The sequence below is a fragment of the Struthio camelus genome, chromosome 13 (genome assembly GCF_040807025.1).
Source record: "Struthio camelus isolate bStrCam1 chromosome 13, bStrCam1.hap1, whole genome shotgun sequence".
NCBI classification, from domain to species: Eukaryota; Metazoa; Chordata; class Aves; order Struthioniformes; family Struthionidae; genus Struthio; species Struthio camelus.
Window position 1 is genome coordinate 22,144,027 of NC_090954.1, and position 24,809 is coordinate 22,168,835.

The 24,809-nt window shown below is 49.7% G+C and overlaps 1 protein-coding gene across 1 annotated transcript in view; it reads right to left on the minus strand.

The window, feature by feature from the left end:
- Positions 1-315: 315 nt before the first annotated feature.
- The window catches only part of LOC104154015 (uncharacterized), a 99,295-nt gene continuing 74,801 nt past the window's right edge, over positions 316-24,809 (minus strand). The window contains exons 5-7 of the mRNA XM_068960112.1: positions 24,462-24,520; positions 9,662-9,750; positions 316-3,159 (exon numbers count right to left, since the gene is read on the minus strand). Of these exons, the coding sequence (XP_068816213.1) occupies positions 2,933-3,159; positions 9,662-9,750; positions 24,462-24,520 (375 nt within the window). The 3' untranslated portion in view covers positions 316-2,932. The remainder of the gene's footprint in view (positions 3,160-9,661; positions 9,751-24,461; positions 24,521-24,809) is intronic.

Sequence of the window (24,809 nt, forward strand, 5' to 3'; positions counted from 1 at the left end):
AACCTGCCAGACAGGAGCAGACCGGTGCAGCCCGTGGCCATGCCACCCTCACCCCCAAAGCCTTGGAGGACCTGAGGACAAGGGTACCCCGAGAGGATCCGCTCTGGCGGAGCGCGGCCGGTGCAGAGACAGCGATCCCAGCTCCGCTGCGCGCAGCAGGCTTGCTTCCCGGAGCACGGGGCTGGGATCGCTGTCGGGGGGGGGCCGAACCACACAGAGCTCCCTTCTGCTGGCAGCTTCTCCACATGCAGCATCAGAGAAAGAGGGAGAGGTCATTTCTCACTCCCTCTGCCTTTCTTGCAAGAACAAACACCATTTACTCAGAAGAAACCATTTTATTATTTTTTTTTTCCCAAAGAAAAAAAGCAATATAAATATTAGAGTATAAAACTTGCGTGTAACACATTGACATTGGTCTATATGGGTATAAGAAGGATATAAGCATATATATAATATATAAGTATAATTCAATATTAGACACATTGAAAGGGCAAACGTGTTTCATTTCACGTACACTCAGAGCACAGACCACATGGAAAGAAGGTACAGCGAAATTGAAAATACTGGTGTCCACAAGTTAGTTACCGAGATAAAAATAACACGCCACTAAATACACAACACTCACTACGCTACCTCAGATTGCAGAATAAAAAGAAATATAAACACTACGACTCATCTACAGTATTTCTAGAAGGGGCACGTAATAACTACATGAGAGTGGGTAAGCCTTGCTAATCATGTAAACTCTTTCTAGTGCAGCCACCACAGGAGGTGACTGGGATCAGTACAAAAACCATATGCAGACAAGTTCCTCCCATCCGCCGGTCCTGCTTCTCTGGGCATAGGGAGACAGCAATCGGGGCCCGGCACCCTGCGGAGCGCCGCGGGCGGCTGGGCTGCGCCGCCGGCTTGCCCAGAGCCGAGCAGAGGAGGCTGCATCTGCTCAGGTGAGCTATGTGTTAGCAATTAAAAGAAAAACAAAGTAAAAAAAAAAAAAAAACCCACCCCATCCCCCCCCCCCGCCCAATAAAAATCAAGCCGGCCTTTGCATGGCTACCCCGTCCCCGCTCCACACCTCCCCTCTCCTTTGCCCTCTCACTACAAAAATGCCCCGTGTCTTCCTTCCCAGGTTGGTCAGTACGCCTGCGATATGGGAGGTCGGCCTGGTGCAAAGGCTGTACGCTTGGGGCAGCAGCCCCGGCAGCCGGCGAGGCGCGCGGGAGGACCGGAGGCCAGGCTGACTTGGTGCTGAGGGCACAAGGCACCTTCTCTTTGCCACGTTTATACCAGCGGAAGAAGGGGCAGAACCGTGACGGGCACATAGTGGAGAAATCCTAATCCTGATCCTTCTGCTCCTTCTGTGTGGTGGAAATCCCAAAGCCAGTGGTTAACACTGACAGCAAACTGTCTGGACTGCAGGTCTGGCTTGGGTTGAGTCCCATCTACCTGCCTGGGTGCAGTCTGGTCCCACACAACCCCCTCAACGTGCCAGAATACTCCTTCTTGAGTCCCTGACTGACCCGGGCCATCTCCAGGCTCGCTGGCTTTGCAGTCAACACCACACACTCATTTCCAGTTCTCAGGTCCCTTACCCAGGTCTGGTCACCAGGTGTCGTCAAACCAACTGTCACTTACTCAGTAGCCAGTTCTGAGGGCCAAGGAACGAAGGCTGTTCACTGGCAACTCGGCAGGTCTCGTCAATGCCCCATTTGGCAGCGGCGGCTCTCCCGACTCTCCCCATCTCGTATCACTGAACCCTACTCCTAGATAGACACTGCTCGGCCTGCACTTAGACTTGCTTATCTGCCAGTGTATTTACATCATGCTGCATAGGCATGCGATGACTTCTCTAGGTCTGTGGCGTTAACTGCTCTACTGTAGATGTGAAGTGAGTAATTTGCATGCAGACTGATGTGCAGAAATGTGAAGCATTGTCTCCGTTCCCTACAAGCAGATCGGAGCTCATTCCAATAGCGCAAGTCCTTGGTAAGGACTTGGCTATGTCATTGCTTGAAGGAGCTGCAGCTCCTATCTCGCAGCAGGGCACTAAGACTTTCTTAACTTTAATTCCAGAAAAAACATTTACTGTACATATAAATATTTACTGCAAAGAACGGATGAGATGTGTCTGCTCTTTAGAGACCTCTAGAATCATTAGGGCAGCTTTTGTACACCTCAGTAGAGAGTGGCACACTCTTCCACTGCAGTTAGATTGAATTCCCTGTCTCTCAGAGATCGTGACTTTTTGTCTCGTATTTCAGGCCATCAAGGGTTGCTCTTAAAAAAAAATTAAATGTTTAGGATGCAGCTTTGCCATATTCCCTTTGACTCATGCAATATAAACACTTTTTTTTTTTTTTTTAGGATAACAGGTAAACAGGAACTGAAGCACTCCCTACCAACTTCTTAGCAAGAAATCCATAAATAACTCAGGGTGAATTTTACTAATGGAAAGTTAAACAGTAAAATCTTGAACATGGGCTCTAACCTAGGAACTTACTTTCTCCTTCCAAAAATGATCAAAGGTCTACAATTTAAAAAAAAAAATCCATGTTAAAATTATTTACACTGGGCGAAGCCAAGCACAAGCCTTGTGCCTTTCTCAGACTATCTGGGAGCAAATCGAATCCAAAGACATGGTTAAAAGACCTTAAACCCTTGCATATTCTATTATCCGCAGGACTGTATAAAATATTAGCTAGTATTAACAGGGCACTTGTTTTTGTTAGATTTTGTTTCCAGATTGATTTTCATCATGAGATCTAACAGTAGCGAGACCCTACTCCTAGCTCTGATGATGATATACATTCGTAGTTTTTCCTACTTTAGCATCGCAAGATTCACATTCGTCCTCCATCCTAGGCTGTGATTTGGGGGAGTGCTGGAGCAGTCTGCCCTGTAGATCTAAGCTGCAGATGGTCTCCTGTCAACTCTACTTCTTCTCCTTTTTCCCCGACTTCTTCTTGTTCCCACCAGAAGAGCCTGCGTTCTTGCTGTCACGTTTACCTGAGGAGCTGGAGAGGGTGGCGGTGCTGCCCGGGATGTACACGTTCTGCCGGTAGTCGGGGACGTGCTGCAGGGTGAACTGGGGGCCGTACCTGGCGCTCAGGCCCATGGTGCCCGTTCCTCCGCCCAGAGTCGAGTTCCCATCAGCAGCTTCTGCGGGTGCCGCAGGAGAGAAGCAAACAAAACAGGGGGTCGTTAACGTCAGCGAGAGCCTGAGAACATCGCAAAGCCCATCCCAAGCCCGAACCTGCCGCGCGGAGGGTCCCAGTGAGCCAGGGACGCTCCGAACGGCTCTCTCAGGCAGAGAGCGTTTAATCCAGACCTCCTCAGCGCCACCAACCTCCATCACAAACGCTCTTTAGCCTTCGTCACTAACGCTCCCCCCGCCACTGTAAGAGGATGAGGGCCAGATAAGCAGGTAGGGACAGGCCGACGAGTCTAACAGAAAGGGAGATGCTCAGCGTGGGAGCTGCCAGGAAGCACAACTTGGGAGTCTTTTGCTGGAGAAAGGCGTGCTGCAGGAGGGGTAATGTTCTGCCCCCCGCATCGGAGAGCCTGTGAGAGGTGGGATGGCCGGTACAGGGCTGAGAAGCTGCAGGGCGGACGGTCGGGCACCACCGCCGCCCCAGCAGCCCATTGTGCAGGGGCGCAGGGGAATGGGAGAAGTCCATGAGCAGTTTCAGTCCTGCTTCCTCCTCTCCTTCCTCCCAGCAGAAAGGCCAGGCAGGTCGGCTGCCACAACTGAATCAACCGGCAGGGCACATGGCCCGTGTGTGCCGAGTCTAAGAAAGGGTCTCTTCGAGACGCGTTGGTTTCGTAGGGTCGCTGCCATGTCTGTGCTCAGGAGCACAGTCCAATCTGCAGCAAAAATCCCTTATTTCCTACTGCAGCAGAAATCCCCCTCTCCCTCTCCGGACAGCAGCTCATTACAAATATATTGTACTGTTATAATGATTAAGGGAAATCCATTATTGGGCCCTGCAGCTCTTTCCCCTGCATTTAAAACCCTGGCAATAGTATTTCTAAATACAGGTTTATTTACGGAGCAGAACACATGGCATGACAAAGAAAAATCCCTGTCATGCAGTACCACAAAATGGCTCTAGGAAGCTGAGCATAAAGCGATCAATGCTGAAGTGTGCACGATAGTCCAGATCTGGGAGCAGGCCACACAGGGGGAGGGGAAGGCAAATTCATTCCTGTCATGCTGCACAAGCCCAGCACAGAGAAAGCAACCACGGAGGCAGGGGAGGATGCAGAACCCGCCTGTGATGCTGTCATACTGATGTAAGTTAGGGACGAGGCTGCAAAATGGAAATAGGGGAGATGCACAGAGGTGGGGGAGAAATTAGCACAGGGAGAAGTCAGGGAATGAGCAACACTGCTTCTAAGAGCAGCTGCACAATCCACTCCAACACAACTATCTGCGCACAGCCCAGGATTTGATTCCTACACAGTCCTGCCCAGAAATGACTTGCTCAAATCCTGCCTTTGCATTTGATACTACGGCATCTGATCTGGAAAGCTCCTGCAGCCTTTCTTATGAACGGGACTTTTAACTGCTCCATGTAAATGACTGGGGACATGAGGCTGGGAGAAGCCCCGCAAGTTCTCCCCAGACTTCCAGACGTGGTACCTGCAACGACAGGGCACGCTCACACCAAAGCAAGAGGGCTTTAGGTTGTATCAGCCTAACATGAGGTTTGGCTGAGTTTTCACAGTGAAAGGATGATGAAGTGCCAGAGGGGCCCAGAGCAGAGTCCAGAACTGCTGCTCCCTCCTTTTGCATTCAGAAAGACTGCAAGAATAAAGAAAAGCAACAAGCATAAACTGCGGTCTGGCCACGTCTTGTTTCTCCTCTCACTAGCTCAGTACACGCCTCCTTTTTGCCTTTGCTTTTGCCTGAGCAGACGGAGGTGATATGGAGGTGGCTAATCCAGCCCGAAGGCTGGGACAAACAGAAAGGAATCCAAACAGAAAGCTGGGACACAACTTACTAGTCCCTTGAAACATTTCAGTGTATATATCCCCTTAAAGACACTGGAAATACTAAGCAACTGCATGTTGAAAAGTTTCAGCTGCTGTATTACAGTAGACAGAGGAAAACACACAGACAGTCTTAAAACAGGCATAATATTATGCATTAAGGACTAGGGACGCTCATGAGGGTATACAAATGCAGCAAAATATACTGCAGGGAAACGTCTTTTTGCTTTCTGGTATGAAAGCACCAGAATTCACAGGCAGGAGACTTTTTCTGTGGTCCTTTTTGAAAGATTCAGAGAACTGGCATGGCTTTTAGGAGCTTCTTCTGGAGAAGGCATGGGAAATCAGGTGGCAAGGATGTGTGTACGCGTTTAATTATATTTGTCAGTAATCCTCTGTGGTAACTCTTTATTCCAGGCTTTCACTGTTCACCCCCTGGGTTGTGTTTAACGACCTTCTTCTTTCTTCCTGTTTTAAAAGGTACTTGGAGATTTGTAACTGTTCACCTCATCAACAGCTAATTTCGTTAACGACCAATTCAATTACGCACCCCTCAGGGTGTTATGGACCAGGATGTGATCCCTGGAGTTGTGCTGTCGGGCCACGCTGCAGTCAGAGACCAACTTGCAGGCAGATTATTGCCTCTGGCAGTGAGGGAAAATTTTCTCTGGGCTCAGCCGCTGCTGGATTTCAGCTGGAGACGGCCTGGTTGGGGGCTTTGTGGGTTTGGGCTCTCTCCTGCATGCCACTGCCCCACCGACCCACTTCCCTCCAGGTCATCCTGGCTGCTCAGAGGGTTTATGCAGCAAGGGGCCTGGGGGCTCTCAGTGGCATCCAGGACAGCTTTCCCCTATGAAATAACTTGCGGAGGCAGCACAGTTTCCAAGAGGTTAAAAAAAAAAAAACCTATCAAGTTCCCAGTCTGCCAGGTGGTCCAGTCCAAGATTTAACAGTGAGCAGAAAGCTGTTTCTAGGTAACATTGACATTAAGGCTGAAAAGAAGCGAGAACAGGGACAATAGAGATTTAGAAATCGGCACTGAGCTGCTTTTGCCAAGCAGGGCACTACAGCTCTTCTTGCTGGAAAGGTTACGCTCAGCCTTTATCAACAGCCAGCCATTATCCTAAATAGGCCTGAAGCTCCTGCAGCCAAATGGTGAAAAGGAAAACAAGAATTTGTACTTAGGCAAAATTAACCGAGTGTCTCCATTTCCCTCATAAATTGAGCTCGCCTCTGGAGGGGACAATGAGATTTAGGGAGTCCTAAATCTCTGGAGCACTTGCTGGTGCAGCTGCTGGTGGGGCTTTCACGGGAACCGGATATAGAGGGTCTGCCTCAGCCTGCAGGCTGAAATGCTAGGAAGGACCTTCTCAGGCTGCCTTTCTGTCTACAGGAGGAGGAGTGTGCTATGTTCCCGGCTGTCTCATGGCGCCCATATAAATACATTTGTGCTAAGAGACAAAGTATTTTAAGGGAGATTCCCTAGGATTGGATGCCTCTTAAGCCCAGCCTTTAGTATCTGGTTTCCTAGGGTGTCTGTACCCCTTGGTCTGTCTTAGCAGCTGCCTCTGCCCTTTCAGATTGCTAAAGCACTGGCTTTTCAAACAGTTGGCAGCTCCCAGGCCTTTGAAAGTGGGAGTGTAAATGGCAGCCTCTCAGATGGACCGCAAGGCTCAATGCACAGGGATGTGGCACAGGCCCTCATGGCAACCCCCTCTCCTCTCTTAACCCCCCCACCCCACCCCGAAGCCCTGGGTGCTTAGCGTGGGAATGTGTTTCTGAAAAGATTCTTCAAACAGCACTTTCTCTATCCTTGCTGTTGGATCATCTGGTTTACAGCTTTGCCCTCTGTAAGAGTGCATGTAGGTAGCAGAGAAGGCGGAAGGCCCTTTGCTCAAAATGTTGGACTGGAGATACTGGCAGGGAGAAAGTATGCACCAAGCTGGGAAGTTAGCAGGGAACGAGGCCTCCAAGCTGGGAGGATCCAGGCGGACCCTGGGAATAGAAGCAGAAGCCCTACAACAGGGTTGCAGCCCTGTGGGGTCAACTAGCTCCTAATCTAGCTTGCCCCAGTAGTCTGACCTGGGGGAACCCACAGGCCTTGGTCCAGGCCCCACAGCTGCTCTCTGGCTTAGACCCAAGTTAACTGCTCTCCGTCTTGGAAGGGGATGAAGGAGTAGTGGCAACTGCTTTACTCCTCAGAGAGACTGGATCGACCAGGCCTGGCATGGCCAAACAAGCTCATTGCTCTGTCTCCTGTTGCAATGAGGGGTAAACGGTGGCACAGGGTCAAGGATGCAGATGGGACAGCACCATCCCTGATGCAAACAGGACAGCACTATCCCCTTCCAGGAGCTCACAAAGCAAAGCAGCACCATGGGAGCTTCTGCCTCCCAGCCAGTCTCTGCTCAGCACAGACTGAGCGTGGGCTTTACAATGAGCACCAGCTGGGTGGCTGAAGTTGGTAATATGCCTGCTCTGTGCAGAGAGGCGCTCATGCTGAGAAGACCTGCGAAAGCGAAAGCGAATGCACCCAGTGCCTTCACCTGTGTAATGGGAAGATACTGCTATTTGCATCTCCAAAGCTCAAACAGAGCTCAGTAGACAACAATAGGAGGCAATGGTCATTTAAATAGCCAGTAAACATTACCTAAGGATGGATAAGTACAAAGCTGAACAGCTAATTAGAGCTACAACACCTGCCCCTGATCAAAGCCTGCCCTATCAGCACTATTAGCCTAATGAATGAGCGCAGCATGCGGGGGAACTGAGTGGGGGGAAGACTGATGAAAACACAGTTACTGTGCAAAAAGTATTTGGGGCTCCTTGCTGCACTGGAGATGGACTCCTGTGCTGTGTCCCCACTCTGGCCCCATCCATCTCCCCTCAGCCAAGTACCAAAGTGGGCAGGAAAAGGAGTAACTGCACTGAGCCATCCTCTCTCTGAGACTTCACCAGAGAGAAAGCAAGTTGCTCTTATCTAGTGGAGGGAGCTAATTTAATTCAGCCCCCTGGGCAGACAGAACCGTGGGAGAGGTTAGGATTGTTTGAGACTTGTGGATTGGGGGAGATTTGCCAGAATAGGGCCCAGGGCAAAGCGGAAGTCAGCACCTAACCTTGAAGGAACCAGCTCAGCTTTCAGATCCTGGTGAACTGCTGGAATGGCAGTCAGCAAAACAGTTTTATTTGTGAGCAAGGAAACTGGATCTGGAGGCACTGGGTGATGATAACCATATGGGCCCCTTGAGGCTGTTTTTCCATGGTCATTTTTCAGAACAGAGACACACTTTCACGATGCTTCTTTCCCTTGAGTGTAAACAACTCTAATACCCGAGACCTTCATTCCTTAACCCAGCCACAGCAACTGTCCCTGGGCAGCCTGGTGTCTGCAGAGAAGCAAAGTTCAGCTGAAGCAGCTTTCCAAGAAAGCAACATATGAATCCCTCCTCCCCCAGATTCCTTCTCTCCCAAGAGCTCAAAGGAAACATCCTAAGCATTTTACACAGGGTTTTATGGCTGCGCTGCTGTTTCTATTTTTAAATCAAGGGGAAAAGACTTGGAGGCATTTATAAATAAAGGCTTTATGAAAACCAGCCTTTTTATCCTGAGCGCTGCATAGAGTGATAATTGCACTTCTTTTTTATAAAGCCATGGAGATTGCAGACTCACAGAAACACCACCGAAGTCCACCACTTTCACACAACACAGCCATTAACCAGAACAAACCAACCAAGCATCGAAACGATCCCAAACCAAATCCCAACAACTGCAAATACAAAGAACCAGCAGCAGCATGTAGGGCAGAGTCTCGCTCAGTCCTCAGCCCAGTGGAGCCCACCTCACAGTGACCTGCAGCCCAATGCTAGCAGTGAGCAGCCAGAACAGCCCCCAGATGCAGGGACACCCACTGGTGGGGACCATCTCCCTCCCCATGTCTCCCAACACAAGGCCTGTTGGTGGTCTCTTTCTTAAGATGTGCAGAGCTATTCTGAGAACATCTCTTCTGCTCCTGACACAGGATATTCCCTTCTCATCATGAGAAGAAAAGGGACCTGTTACTCTGTAACAGCCGCCGTCTCAAACTTTTGTCTGAGTTCTGGCCACTCTAGGACCCTAGACTAAGTGGATCTGCTGACTCAGGCCAGCATTTACTGCATTTCTGATATGACTTATCCAGGCCCTGTCTCTAGCCACAGGCAAATCTTCCAAGCTTTTTACCTCCTCCCCTTATGCCAGCTTCCACCATAAAAGATGTTTCACTTACTGTGACCTTCTGGAATCACATAGCTTGCAATACATCTCTAGACCAGCTTCTTCATTCAACACAACCTCGTCATGAGCCAGATAACATTCTGTCTAGTACACAGATAATACAGTTTGGGTGGAAAAGATACCTCTGTCTACAGCATGCCTGATGCTGATGACTATCTTGCATCTCCTCTGCCTGAGTCCTTTCTGAACCCCTCTCTTCTGCAGGGTAACACAGATAGCAGTGCTTTTCAGATACTGTCTCTTTAAGTACTTCAGAAGCTGTCCAGCCCCTCCAGTTAACCCAAACACATCAATAACACAAGCATCTTATCCAATGGCAATGCCCCTGAGATGTCTGTATAATGCAAATGATATAACTGCAAATGATGCAGTTTTCCCATATGTAATGGAGACTGACCGTTTGCTGAAGCCAGGATCATGGCTTGAAGCATTTCCGTGTCGAACTGGTTGTTCGGCCAAGCTCCACCTTCCTCTCCATTCTGAGAGCTAAGGAAAAAGAAAAGAAACAGCAAGTTACTATGGCTCAGTAAAAAGGAGTGGGATTGCTAGAAAACATGAAAAAGCAACACTGTGGACTTGCCGTGCAGTTACACAACCTGAGAGCAGTCCTGCCACACAACCTGGGGCTCATCTGCTGAGCTGGGCAGTGCTGGTGGAGAGGCTATGGACGTTAAACCACTCTGCTAAGGAACACCCTAGAGACAAAACATTTTCTGAGGTCTCCATCCTTTTCCAGGCTTTTGAAGAATAATCACCAACAAAAATGAAGTCGCTGGGAACTCAGTGGCACTTCCAGATATGCCTACCTAACTCCCGCTGATTTCAGAGAGAGTCAGGCACCTAAACAGCAGGTGCCTTCCCAACATCACTTAAATACCACAGAAATGCTAGTCCTAAAGCCCCAGAGAAGCACGCATGCTTTTACGGTCAGGCCCTCTCTTCCCTTTGAAGACCACGTGAGGTGGAGGTCCTTTCGGATTATTTCAGGCTAAAACTCCACTCTACAGCTTCATTCATGAGAATGAAAGAGAGAAATTTTATGGACCATGGGATTTGGCATCAGCAGGGAGCCAGCTGCCTAACGCTGAAGGGAGTGCAAGAGCAGCCACCAGCTCTGCAGAACGTGGAGCGAGCAGTTCTGGAGAGGCTGGAGCAGTGGGGAGGAGAGAGAAGGGAGGTGAGAGACCAGCTTGGTTCCTTGGAGAAGGCTGGTGGGTGGATTGTTAGCACAACAGTCCAACAGATCAGCTTGGAAAATTTCTGGGGATGCTACCAGGCTTCAGTCATGGAGGAGTTTTTGTCGACCAAGGACACAATCAGTGTAGTCTGTGCACAGTCTAAGCCCTGCGTTCATGTTTGCTAGATCCCTGGCAACTGTGTCCATCCACCATTCACTAGTGGTCAGACTTTCCCTTTGGAGATGGTCAAGGATGTGTTCTCAGAGACCCACCTATCCTTTCTACTCCAGTCCTCTCCCTGCTCCCACTGTTGTTGTCAGAGTGGGGCAGCAGGAGAAGCCCTGCCCACTACAAAGGCTTCATTAACCTGGGCTCTGTCCAGATGTGTACAAGTAAAGGTTTGTATGGAGGCAATGGCTGATCAGGTGGCTCAGCAGAAAACTCAAAATCTCACCAGCTTTCAGGGTGACATGGGCCTCCTCTGCTCTGATCCTGCAGCAGCATGTGAGTGACCACGTAACACGTGACCTGTCTTGGGAGCTGGATTGGGACCACAGGTCTTCCCTCTCCCAGACAAGTGCTCTGACCACTACACAACTCTTGCCAGGTTTTGAGAAGCAAAGCTCTGCATCCTCAGCTGTGCATTAGCTCACTTCAACAGGTGTGGTGAGGGCTGCCCCCACTTTTGTGGCCAGGAGCTCTCAAAATGTGAGAAGCGGGAGTTTAAAGTCATTCATGTTGGAAAAAGCTGAGCCTGTTTCCTAGGCAAGCATTCAAACCACCAGGCTGCAGGCCAAGAAGGTGGCCGCCTCCACCAATGCTGTGCCTTGGAGGGGAAGCTGTGGTCAAAGCACTCGCATCCAAGAGGAGGCGTCTGACCCTGAAGCCCCGTTCATATATGTTCAAGCAGCGGAGATCTCCCTGGCTCTGGGATCTCCTGTTAGCTGCTCCGTGTCCAAGTGCTCAGCAAGTGCCTCAGCCACCCCATACGGCGCTGCTGGTGCTAGTGCCTGTTCGGCATCGCATGCTGTGCAGCGGAGGGGCCTTTCACCACTGTGCTGAGCATCAGGCTGCCTGAGCCCTCCTCCCAGATGCAGCTGCTCCAACCGTAAGACACAGCATAGGTCAAGTATGCCCATTTTGAAAACAGGACACTGAGATACAGACAGACCCACATGCAGCTCCCTGAAGGCTGTGTCTAGCAGGGTGATCTTGTAGCACATCCAGCTCCTATGTCTAGGCCACTGCTCCAGCTGTGTCAAAGCTCTGTAATGAGGTAAGTCCTGAATGCACAACAGCTTTCCCCTTCCTCCCTGTACAAATGTCCTGTACACACAAGAAGAAAAAGCCCAGATGCACGTGCCAGGTAAGAGTCCCAGTGAGCTCTGATCAGGATCCCAAATGGTCCTGCTTGGTCATAGAGCTCAGGACAGACCCAGTGAAAGGTATGTATGTTCACAACTCCCTTTGAAACGCATGGGGTCTTGGGCTTAAGGGAGATAGAGACTTGGATACTTCTGGGTACTTCAGTGAGGGATGGAAATGCTTTTGAAAATCCGGTCTTAAGCAACTTGCCCAAAGATATGCAGGACCTGTGCCAGGACCACATGACCATCCTTCCCTTCCCCCTTCTGCATTGCCTTTCTGATATACCCCTGGCCAAAGCCATACTGCTGTTCTCACACTACTGTTTTATCTGTTGAGGACACAAATAATTACTTATTTAGCAGAGGATGGATGTCCGGACAGGACACTGCCAACAATACCATTTCTGAAATATCTGCCATCTACTGCAACCTGGGGCATCCAAAAATTATTTATATCGATCATCTACTACATGGTATGCTGGCACAGTTTCAAGAAGGCCAGAAGTGAGTTTTGCCTGCCTCTCAAAATGATTTCAGTGTTTGCTTGTATGCTAGTTTCAGTGCGACTCCTCAGATGAGATCAAAACTCCATTGTACTCGGTGTTACGCCAACGAGTACTATGTAGCAATCTTCGCCTCTGAGAACAGACAGTCCAAGCAGTCAGAACAAGAGGCAGGCAGCTTCAGGGATGGAGTGACCTACTCAATGTCACAGACAAGGCTGGGAATAGAGCCGCGGGCTAGATCCAATAAAGGGCTTACGCACCTAAACCCCAGTCCAAACCACAACCCATTCTGCCACCACTTAACCCCAGCAGTTCTTCCCTCACCAGCTGGCTCCCTGGCTGACAACTGAGTTTCCCAGGTCTTTCGGTGCTGCAAGAAACCTGTCCAGAAATGCCCAGTTTGGGTGGCTCCACATCTGCTTCTCAGCAAGGAACTCAGTCTGGTGCTGGTTCTCGGCGCCCCCTAGCATAGTGATGGGATCCAGGGCGGGAAGACACAAGAAAGGCCAAAGTTAATTTGGGGAGGAGGGAGTTAGTTGTAATAGCCCAGTGGTTTGAACTCTTTGTTTCTAGCCAGAGACCTACGTTCAACTCCTTCTCTGGTATGAAAGTACAGGCACTGTTTGAGTCATCTCATTTTCTGCTTCCCAGAAGACTCTTTTTCATTTCCTTTCACCCTCTTTCACGCTACAGGCTACCCTGGAGAGGAGCCCCTTCTACCTCCTGTTAAAGCTGTGCGTTCTGCGCAGTAGGACAGAGGGAATGAATGGAAGGAAAGGATCACTCTGTGACCAGGGCGTTCATCCCAGAGGCAGCATCAGGGCCCTCAAACTCACAGAGATCCCTAACCACTACTTTCCAAAGTAAACACCTCCATCACCTTCCCAATGAGCCTTGACCTCTTGGCTGTACACAGGCACAGATGAAGAGCCACCATCCTACAGCAACCACCAAGGCTTGGCCTTTCCTGGCATTGGGGTAGAAGGATATTCTGCTGGGGAGGGAGGAGTGTGAAGAAGGGACACGGCTGTCAGTCCCTGCAGACTGGGAGGGTGTTGAGGCTCTGTGTCTTTAGTGAGACATAGTTCAACCACTGTAGTGCAAGACACAAGACAAGCAGTAGTACCATTATACTAAAAAGGGAATGTGTGGGTCTTGTTCAGGTTGTTTTAACCTGTGCCTGCCCCCAGGGAAGGACAGCTGTGCCTCATGAATGCACAGAGGGAGGTTCACCCCTGAGCCTGGTAGCAAGCTGGGGAGAGGGGCAGGATTTCACACCCTTTTCCTAGCTTCTGCTCTTGGATAAGGAGTGAACGAACATATGGTCCTGGGTTCCCCTCAAGGCATCAGGTACATGAATGCGGCGTGCTTCACCCGATCCTGTGTTATGGCTATGTCCGCAGTGACTAGGAGACAGCCAAAGTCCTACAACTCCTTAATGCCCTATAGCATAACAGAATCACAGACTAATTCAGATGGAAAGGGACCTGAAGCACCCTATCTGATGCAGGTGGGAAGGTATCTGGTCCAGCCCGCCTCCCCCCCAACAAATACACTTAAAGCAGGGCCAATCTTTCAGTTAGATCCAACTTTATATCAGATGCTCAAGGCCTCGAGCGGTTTAATTTGGGGTATTTCCAAGCCAGAGATTTCTCTGGCCTCTCAGGACCCCTGTTTCACTGTTGGACTACCCTCAGGGTGAAAAATGTTCCCCAATATCTATCAGAATTTGTCTTGTTGCAACTCATGCCCACTGCCCCTCGTCCTTTCACTGTGTACCTCTGCACAGCATCTGTCTTTGCCTTGTCTGTACTCTTCCCTTAGGCAGCAGAAGACAGCAATTAGATTCTTCTCTTAGCTCTCACTTCTCTAAGCTGAAGAAACCAAGCTGTCTCAGCCCCTCCTCATCAGTCACATGCTCTAGACCTTTGATCATTTTGGTGGCTCCAGTATATCCATGCCCTTGTTGTACTAGGGAGCCCAAAGCTGGACAGAGTGCTCCAGATGTGATCCCACAAGTGCTGCATAGAGGGAAACTGTCACTTCTCTTGACTTGCCGGCTACCCTTTTGTCAATACAACCCAGTGTACAGTTGGTCTTCAGCACAACAAGGGTGCACTGCTGACTAACGTTCAACTTGTTGTCCACCAGGACCCCCAGGCCATTTTCTGCAAGCCTACTGCACCCAGTATTCCCAAGCAGTCTCCCATTCAAGTACTAATTGAGCCTGACTGTACTGAGCTTCAGAGATCAGACAATAGCTGTGTGCCCAGGCTGGTGTGGCTTGATGGCAGTCACCCCATACAGAAGAGGTCACTCTCAAAGTTCAGCTCAGCCCTGCTGCCGTGTTGGCTTGTGCCTATGCACCACAAAGGCGAGTGGACTTGGACTCTGGTGCAGGCTTGTGCTCGCGCTCAGTATACAACACAGACACGCTCCGCATCTCTTGACTTCTGGCTCTGGCTCTTTGTAATACTCTCTCTTCAAAGGAGCGTAGATAAACTTGCACTTCAGGCCTGAAACAGTGTCCCTGCTGCACATGATGTCACATAGAGAAGCTATTTTAGAAATGCCTTAGAGTTGCAAAAAATGGCATTGAGCTCATTTCTATATGCAGGAAATTCAAGTGCCTCAATTACTTGCAGTGCAATCATACAGAATTCAGAGGCACAGAAAACATAAGTGCAGTAATCTAAAAATGCCCTAAAATAAGTATTTACATCTAAAAAAAGGCACACATCTGATGACCAGATCTGGCTCCCTTCCATGGCTATAGGACAGAGTTGTGAAGTGCTGATTTACAATTCTACAACTAAAATCCTGCCTCTCCACACCGATTAAAACCGTTTTTCCTACCTACCTACAACAGAGAGGCCTTAAAGCACTCCCCCTTAAAGGATTGCTCACTGCTCATCCTGAGCCTTAAGTAATTCTGTGGGGAGGATGCCCAGAACTTAGAAAGGCTGGTTCCTACGGAAATGACTCCAAAGGACTCAAGTTTTTAATACAAATGACATTTACTCAACAGGCTTTTTTTAAAAACCCATCCTACATAGGATAGATATTTTTTTTTCTGTTAAACTCTATTCCTCAGTTCAGAAGCACAGAAAATAGCTGTTTTTTATTCAGGGACATTTCCAGTGCAGCTAGGACTGGAGAAAAGGAAACAATTCCACTAATCTACATTTGAGACAAAGAGGAAAGTCCTTCTGCGCCAGCTCCCCCAGGAACACAGCGTCTGAGGTGGATCAGGGTGTGATGGACACGAGCCTGTGGGCAGGCCACAGGGAGCACACCGCAGCAGCGTGGGCAGCACGCAGGTGCACAAAATCCTATGTTCTTCATCCCGCGGGGAGCTGTACAGACAGAGGCAGGTATATCCAGTGCACAAGCTACAAAGGCCTTCATTAAACTTAACCAAATTGGATGCATGGAAGTTAGGAAATACCAAAATGAAAGGTTTTCTGTGCAGCCTTGATGTGGCTCCATTACGCATCACATTACAGTACTGCCTAATTACACAGAAGCCTCTAGGCTTTCCACAAGCATCTGCCCAAGCAGTGCACAGGGTGGCCGCGTGTCCTTTGCTGACCAGCTATTTTGGGTCACCCCACCTGGCCAATGCACTGTCCCCTTTTAAACTCCACTTTGAGCACACAATTATTCATTTCCTTATGGGGTTTCTATGGAGCTTGTTACTATGGCAGCCAAATGCCTCCCAAACATTTATTTGCACAGCTGCCCAGTGGATTTCTGCAAAATTGTTTTCCTCCTTCTGCAGACGGAAAGTTGGATTGGAGAGCAGCGCCACAAGACGCTGAATGCCACAGACGGGCGAGTGCAGAGCCCCCAGGGTTAGAGAGGCCGCTGCCCAGCAGGAGCACAGCCCCCAGGGCCCAGCGCAGCTTTCCACCCCACGGGCCTGGCTGCCCCCCCACTTCCAGAGAGACATGTCTGGGGTTCATCCCAGCCCCTCCCCATTTCACTCCTGTTTGCTCCTCACCTCTGGCTCCTTCTCCCACTTCCCCCTTCTGCCCCCTGAGCATCCTCCCCGGGGGAAGGACCCTGCTCTTCCAGCTCTGCCTGGCTCCCAGGGCCAGGCTGCATCTTCAAGCCCTTTCCCCCCGGCTCATTCCCCGCCAGTCCCTGGTGCTCCCAGGCTGTTTCCCCCCTTGCAATGCTGCTTCCAGTCTCCTTTCCCAGCTTCCTTCAGTCCCGTCCCCCACTGCTCCATCCAAGCCATCTCCCACCCACCCAGCCAGCCGGAGGCAGCAACAGAAGTAAAATCTCAGCCGGAGTGTTTTCAGCTTGGCAGAGGGCCAAGCAACAGGAAAAGGATCTGTCATGGGCAGCGCAGCGCCTCAGCCGCTCTTAAGGTGTGCTGGCGGCACCGCCGTGGCTGCGCCCCCAGCCCCACGGCGCGCGAAGAGCACCCTCCGGCCCCGCAGCCCACCCCCCCTCACTGTTCCCATCAGCCACCCACATGGCCCAGGCCTGCTGCCCGCCCTCCCCTGCCCTTCCTCTCCCACCTCCCAGAGTCTCCGAAAAAACAGAACCAACACAGAAACTGCCAGAATTTCCTTCCTTCTCCCTTAACAGAGGATGCTGCCTGCCCTTCCCCCCTGCTCCCTTCCCCCTCTCCGGCTCTGCACATTCCCTGCTTCTTCTGTAATGCAATTGCATCGGCTAGAGACAGCCTGGATAAGGCACGGATTTAAGATCATGACTTTGCAAAGATGGGGCTGAACATTTTAGTAGGTGGAGGGGAAGGTTTGCAGCCTCACAAAGCAACTGCTAGGAAGCACTTGCAGCCCCGAGAGCTGCTGAGATGCTGCTCCGCGAACAGGGGGCCACGACGGCTCTGCAGTTAGCAGCCAAAGCCTGATACGGGGGTTGTGGGGGAACCACCCCAAGGGAGACAGCTCCAGCACTCAGGAATGAGCTGTGTCGAGCAGCGTAACCAAGAGCTGAGAATAGCCTTTATGCATGACCCATCCTGTCGCCACACATGCCACAAACATGACAGGAAAGATATTTTGAGAAAGTCTTTGGAAATGCTATTGTGTCTGTTTGTCGGATTCCTGTGCCTCTACAGCCAACCGCGGCATTTGCTCAGCTGCATCGGAAACAGATGGGGGGAGAAAAATTAAACTAATACATGTAGCACCTGCTAAATTACCTAAAATAGTATTTCTATACATAAACCAGTGATGATGAAACTCCTGATATTTTGGGGACTTTCCAGAGTGAGAAACGTGACCCTTTGCTAGAATATTCCCCTTTCTCCACAAGTCTCTCTCCTCATTCTTTGTCCAGCCTGGCAGGATCCGGATGTCTCTGACTTCAAGGGCCGTGACAAATACCGATAAAAGCGTAGCAAAAGTTGGCCCAGAATCGTCCCTCATTCTGGGGAGAGGAAGGAAACATCTAGTTGGAGAGGGCTACATGGTCTAAAAAGAAACCCAGACACAGCTTCTTCTGAGATTTGAGTTGCTAATAAACCAAAGGGTGAGTCCTGCAGGGCAGGAGAGTTCGCAGGAGTCGCTCACCGCGCTGGTGAAAACTTGTGCCGTCCCACAGCTGTGGGAGGCAGGGTAGAATTAGGACAGACCATGACAACAGTTTCAATTTCACGTCCCAGGACCTGGCTTTTCTTCCAGCAGCCCAGGGCTCACGCGCTCCGGCAGAGGAGAAAGGCGAGCAGTTATCTAGGGACAGCTCCTGCTCCCAGCATCAGAGCAGCTCCCGCAGGATCTCTCCCTGCCTGTACTAATCCCAGCCCCCACCAGCATGCTCGGAAATCACAACATCAGGCTACCGCGTGCACCAGGGCAAGGCCAGGCTCTTAGCAGCCTGGAAGTGCTTTAAAGCAGCTCTTAGGCTGTGGCGCGCGATAGGAAACCAGCGGCAGCTAAAGCGCAGAGCCTCTAAGCGCTCCGTCTCGTTTCAAGACCCACCAAGCTCCCGCCGGAGCAACACTGCACAGTGCAAATGCAAGTGTCTGGCCCTTGCTGGGTTCGCGCGGTTCCGTCAGAGGTGTTTCCTGAGCAAAAGACTCGCACGGGCTGGGGGCCGGGGCGCGCCGCCTCATCTGGCACATCCCTCCCAAAGACAACCTCAAATTTTCCCCAAAATGCACTTCTCTCTCAGGCTCCTGAGGACCTGGAACAAGCTGGTGCTGCGTGCGCCGCAGCGCTAGGCATTTTAACGGCGCAGGAAACCCCTCTCTTAGAAGTCTAGCACGTTTCCTAGTACAACTCCTCCTTCACCGAGGTATCCTTGAGGGCCACAGTCTGCATTTCAATCTGCTCTTTCTGAAAAGCAGTGACACCAAAGGCATTTCCACATGTGCCGTTATTTTTCAGGCAGCCCACGTCTCTCCTCAACCCTTGAGCTTGCTGGGCTCCCGCTCGCACCTTCGCTAGGCCCCAGGATGGCCCTGGGGCTGCATTCGAAGGCACTGCTCCCCTCCTCATCCAGGGTGAGCGGGCGCACGGCAGGTGCCTGTGTACAGCCCTGGAGAGACGTGCTCACATCATGCAAACAGCAGATGTGACCACAGCGGAAGACCAAAGGCACTTTACTTCCCTGCCCTGTCACTTGAGCCTGTATATTCCCTGAGACAAGTTAAGCAGCTGAAAGCAGCACTATGCTCTGCACGTTGCAGGAGTCACCAGCGAATCACTTAATATACAAGTGTCTGCACAGACAGGTGCAAAACAGCCAGAAGAACCGGTGAACTCGGACCTAAGACCATTACACCTCTTTTCATTCACCTGCAAAACACGTGAAACTTCGTGTTCAGAAGCAAATTTCACTGTCATAACATAGCATGGGATGGGATGGGAGGGATGGAGGAATTGAATCCACAGTGACCCAGCTCAACCACCGCAGCATGCTGCGTACGGCTGGGGGAGGGAGCGAAAGGCAGCGTTCGCACTCTGCTAGGACTCCAGAGCTTGACCTGCAGCTCCATCCCACCCCGAGCAAACCGCAAGCACTTCCCCTTCTGCAGTACAGCTGCCTCCCTGCAGCGGAGAGCCCACGAGTCCCACAGCCATGCATGATGTGAGTTTTCACATGTTTGCAATGAATGAGGGAATGAAAGTTAAAACTAAGAGTATTCACACTGACATCCACCCTCATCCACACGCTCATGAGCTCTAGTACTTGCCACTGTATTGACCATAATGTTGTGTAAACTTGCAACATAAATTCCTTCAGGGTTACAAAAACCCGCAGACTGCCCTCCGTGACTGTTCAGTCAGCAAATATTTTTCTGCTTTAGGAAGGACGTATGAGTGCTGGAGCCTGTGTGTGTGTCTGTCTGTCTCTGGGCTGTGTATCTGCCTCCGCTGTGTAAATGCACGAAGGCGTGCGTGTCACTGTGTGTGTGTGTGTCTGTCCTCCGGCTTCAGCTTGCGCGTGCTTTGGGAAGTCCCACCCAAATACATGCGATGTTCACAGGGCGGTCTACGTGCTGCATATAAAAGTTTCCTTAGTGGGAGCATGTCCCTGCCACGCTGGGGTGATGGAGTCACACGGGAACTCCTGGTCCTCCCAAATACGTGCCAGAAGCCCCTAGAGTTACAGCAGGTCTTTGGGCATATCTGAATGCCTACAGACACCGGGAAACCCAAGAATGCTTCAGGGAGCTTTACAAAATATTCTTGGAATGTCTTTTTTCATCCATTTCTGAGCAAAGTCTGATTCATTTAGTAATGACTGCCCAAGGAACTACGAAGGAAAAAACCTTCCTTTCCTTCACAGCCTTCCTGTCACCATAGCTGCAGTATGTCCCCAGTCCAATCCCTTCTGTCCTCTGCACAGGCCAGGGGGACAGTGGCCCAGTGTCTGATAGGGCAGCTGTGATGCTGTTTAATGGGTGAATGAAGCAAACATCACTATTGACTACATTTAGCCTGGGAGGGCTCAGAGCAGCATTTAAAACCACTAGCACAGGGAGGAGACTGAGGATTAGAACAAAAAGTGGGGAGGGCGAAGGGAACGACAACCCACTCTATATCTTGTTTGCATACTTCACTCCTCCCTCCTTCGTGTGACCTGGGACCCCCATAGAGTCTCCTGCTTCCTTGTGAGTCCCCCCATCCCAGTCGCCTCGGTTCCTCCTGTCTGGGATCTCCTCCTCCAGCCAACTCATATGGAATGAGATGGTCCCCACTCCTCCCTTGAGATGCCCAGGACATACTGTCCCTTCCCAGCCTGGGATGCCTCAACCTCCCATGCTCACCCATAAGCCACCTGGACCCTTCCCTGCTCCTCCAACTAGAAAACTCTGACTTCAGCCCAGTGCTTTGCTGAATAAACTAGTGAGCAAAGATCAAAACAAAGAACTGGTTGTCAGACAAATGACATGAGTATGCAGGGCACAAGACAGTTCTCTGTTCCTTTGGTGAAAGATCAGCAAGACGGGTCCCTCACACCAGCACCAGTCCCGGCGTTCTCCTCCCCTTGAGCCACGCACCCTGGGAAATCCCACACTGGCAATCCCATAGGGACATGTCCTGCAACGCTGCTAGACTGTAGGTCTGCACCGCTTTGGACAATTTATCACTGTAGTCTCCACTACACCCACCCATGTGGTATGTTTGTGAATTGAATTTGCTGCTAATTAGCATTCTGTATTCATTTACATCTGCCCAGAGACTGTATGGGTGCACTAAAAAAAATACAAACATTATTAAACTAATCAATTTGTGCTCCTATTTCTCCCAAACAAGATTAATTGAGAATCACTCAACTCATTTACAGGTCTAACTCTCTACCATGCTTTCCAGGGATATTGTCTGAAGTTTCCCGTCAGCTGTCCTGTGTCTCAGATCGTGAAAGAACAAATTATCTTTATTGTCCGATAAAAGTGATAACAGTGCTCTGAATGCAATGATGTATGATATCAAGAGATAGCCTCTGCCTTATTGACCCTGCCCTGAGCTTTGGCTGGATCCAGGTACTCAGAGATGTGTGGGACTTTTTTCCATCAGCAGGTCTACACTATGAAAAGACAGCATTGTTCTCTCTTCTACTTCACATTAAAATATTAAAAGAGAAATGACAACACTGGTTTTAGCCTGCTTCCTGGTTTAGGGTCAGTGCCAGATTCCCTGCAGGATCCATTCAATCTGCTAGCCTTAGCTGCCTTGACTTTACTGCTATTTAATTTGCACTAGGCAAATTCAGTTAAGAGCACATCCCTTTTTGCAGTTTAGAGCTGGCTCACCAAGCCCCAAGCAGAGCCCTGGAGTTCACAGTGCTGCAAAGGCTTATTTTCAGAAGAAGACGACACAGTCCATACATGAACTAACATCAGAGAGTAACAGTAGGAGGGCTCAGGCAACTCCCCTTGCACCCTCCTTCATATCTGGACTATCAGCTGGTATCTGAGAGATTCACACACGAGACGTCAAAAACACCCGTAAGACCATGGGAACAGCACAATAGGGAGCAAACTGCTGTCCAAGATTTGCCTGACTTGCTTGATCACCAAAGAGATGTCAGAGCTAGTCATTGACCATATGATATTGCTTCTGTTGACATCTTTTTAAACATTAATACCAGTTTAGAATAACAGATCTTCCTTGATTTAACTTAAAACAGGATAAAAGGAAATTGCATGAAATTCAGTGAGAGTTGTTTCATTGCAAACATGAAATCTGCACATAGGCAGGTGGTGAAAACCAGCATGAATTAAAATCCTCTGAGTTATTTCAGTACAAATCTGTGTTCGGACAAAGCCTCTCTCCAAGCCCTTGGAGGCCAATCTGGGCAGCCTGTGCTATAGAAACCTCTGCCAGAACTGGCACTGATATGAGCCTTTGGTGGCTGTTTCAAGGACTACACTGGACACCTGATCACCCAGTTTACAGATCATCTAGCACACTGCGGACAAATCTACCGCACGTGCACCAGAAGCATGAGGTGCTATGTAGGCTGCCCCTGAACTGAGTCTGAGGCCACCTTCCTGCTTGTCCCCTGTCTCCCCAGCCCAAGGGCTGCTACTTCCACTTAGGAATTGGGAAGGAACTGGAGACTGTGAAGAGCTACAGCCAGTAGCTGGGGGGCCAGTGTGAGGGCCACTGGCCCACGACCTGAGGAAAGGTCCCTATCATTAAGCTATGTAGGTCAGCACTGCATTAACGCTGTGCCTTGAAGAGAGCTCCAACGTGATGCTAGAAGAGGAAGCAACAGAGCTGCTCTGATGAGGCTCGTTTACTCACTTCTCATAGCAAAACTATTACAGTGGCTCTTGAGCACTGCTGTATAACAGGGCTTTCCAGCTAATTGTCATTTGAACTAGAGCATAAACGTTTAGAATTATTTTTCTTGATTAAAAAGTTGTCAGTGATGGTGAATTCCACAGAGCTCTGGGAAAACCGTTCCAGTGGTATCCTTGTTAAAGTCTATGCCCAGCTTTTAGTGGGAATACTTCTAGCTGTATATCAAACCCTAGCTCCTATTTTAGCTTTGTCAACTAGAAGAGTTTAGTAACAAGGTTTAATTCCTGTGACAGTATTTACAACTTGGCTATAGCAAGCAAGTCTCTTAACTTACTTTCTGTCAGGCTAAATTACTGAGCCAAATTGAGGGAAGGATTCAGACAGTAACCAGTCAGCAGTTGTGAACACTTAATTGCAAGCTCCAACACCGGAACCCGGAACCCTGGGATCCCTGTATGGCGCAGTCAAAACCGACCCACGAGCTGCCCCAGCTGGCCAACAGGAACTGGGCAGCACAGAGATGGGAGCTCCTCCCTTGTCTGCAGGACAAGATGCCTCACCCAGCCAGCCAAGGAAGCACAGCATCAGAATTTACTCCTATTTCTTCCAGCCAGGTGTTATCATCTTTTCACATATAAATTATCCTGAAGTCCTTTCTCCGGTCACCTCATACACAACACCGTACTGGTTTGGGTATTTACACAGGAAGGTGTACTCTTTACTTAATTCCTTTCTTATCCTTATGGTACTCAACAAAGCTCATTCTCAGAAGAGGATCTCCTCCCTCTGCCTACAAACTAGGAAGGGAGATGGGAGAAGTGAAGGGCACCTGCTCAACATTTCCTGTCAACACTTTCTCACTGTGCAGCAAGCAAAGTAAATTTTGCTGAACCAGAGGCAAGAGAGAGAACAGCCAAAAGATGGGTACTCAGCTAGGAGGCAGGCCCCTCTTCTACTTCCGGGGCTTCTTACCGCTTTGACATTACAGGCATATTAGCAAAAACTCAGACATAGTTTTGAGAGCAAGACCAGACCTTGGGAGACTTCCTCCCTGTGAGTTTCCTCACCCACTAGATCTAATTTCTTCTTCCTTAGCGTCCCTCTGTTCAGGTGCCCAGCTCCAGTGTGAAGGGTGCGGAGGGTTCCTCATCTGGATGAACCACCCTGCACTGGTTATGGCATTTCCCCAGGAATGTGAGAATGGGTCCAAAATGCCCAACAAATGGAACTGGATCCCAGCCTCCCAACACTAATTCTATCAGCCAGACTAGCTCACAGGAGAAAGCATGTACACTTGCATTTTGCAAAGAACATGGTCCGGGTTAGATGTGGCTAGGACACAGACCTGCAGGTCTGAGCAGGTCTTCTGCACACCTTTTGACTGTCTTGGGGGTTTACTCAGGAGCTTGGCACTAGGTGCCCAAGTCTCAGCAGGCAATACAATTAACAACACAGACCTTGAGGGTCCATGGCTGGTAAAGAGACTCACATAGTGATTTCTATAGCCTCTGAGCAGGAGGAGGAATCACGATTTTGGACTTCTGCCTGAATCTAGTCTAAATGCTCAAAATCTTCAAAATCTGCTTTAGACAACAAGCCGTTCTCTATGAAGCATATTTTCCAGTCCTGTATACATCCCACAACTTCATCTAGAGCTCGCTCCAATTCCTGAGTGTCCCTCTTGAACTCTGACACCAAAACCAGACACACCACTCCAAACAGCTGTCACACCAGAGCTAACAGAGCTAACATAGGAACAGCGCTATTTCTGATTCTTCAGCTGGACAGCTCTACCAAGAAAAAGGGGAAATCTATCCTCAGAGCTGCCAACTGAGGACCTTCCAGCACTACAACAGTGCGGAAAGGAGTGAAACCTGCACTGGACACATGCATGGGAAAAAATGCACTCACCCACTAGTTCCAGGTCTCTGGGTCTGAGAGAAGCGCCAATCCGTGTTAGGCTGAGCTTGCTGCAAAGAAAATGGAAAAGTTTTATTCTCTGTTCTTGTGTTTGAAATCAAAGAAAACTGATCCTGGATTATTTCAGTCTGGAATATCAGACTATTCTTTCCAAGTAAAGCAAATCAATTAGAACTGAAAAAAAAAATCCCTCTAAACCCACCCCTCTTTCCTGAGTATTTTTGAACCAGCATGAATGCTAAAAAGCATGACAAAAACTATTCAGAGAATGATCTTCCAAAGCAGCTCAGGAAACCAGGCTGTGAAAGAAATGAAGCATGAAACAAACTGATAAGGGCA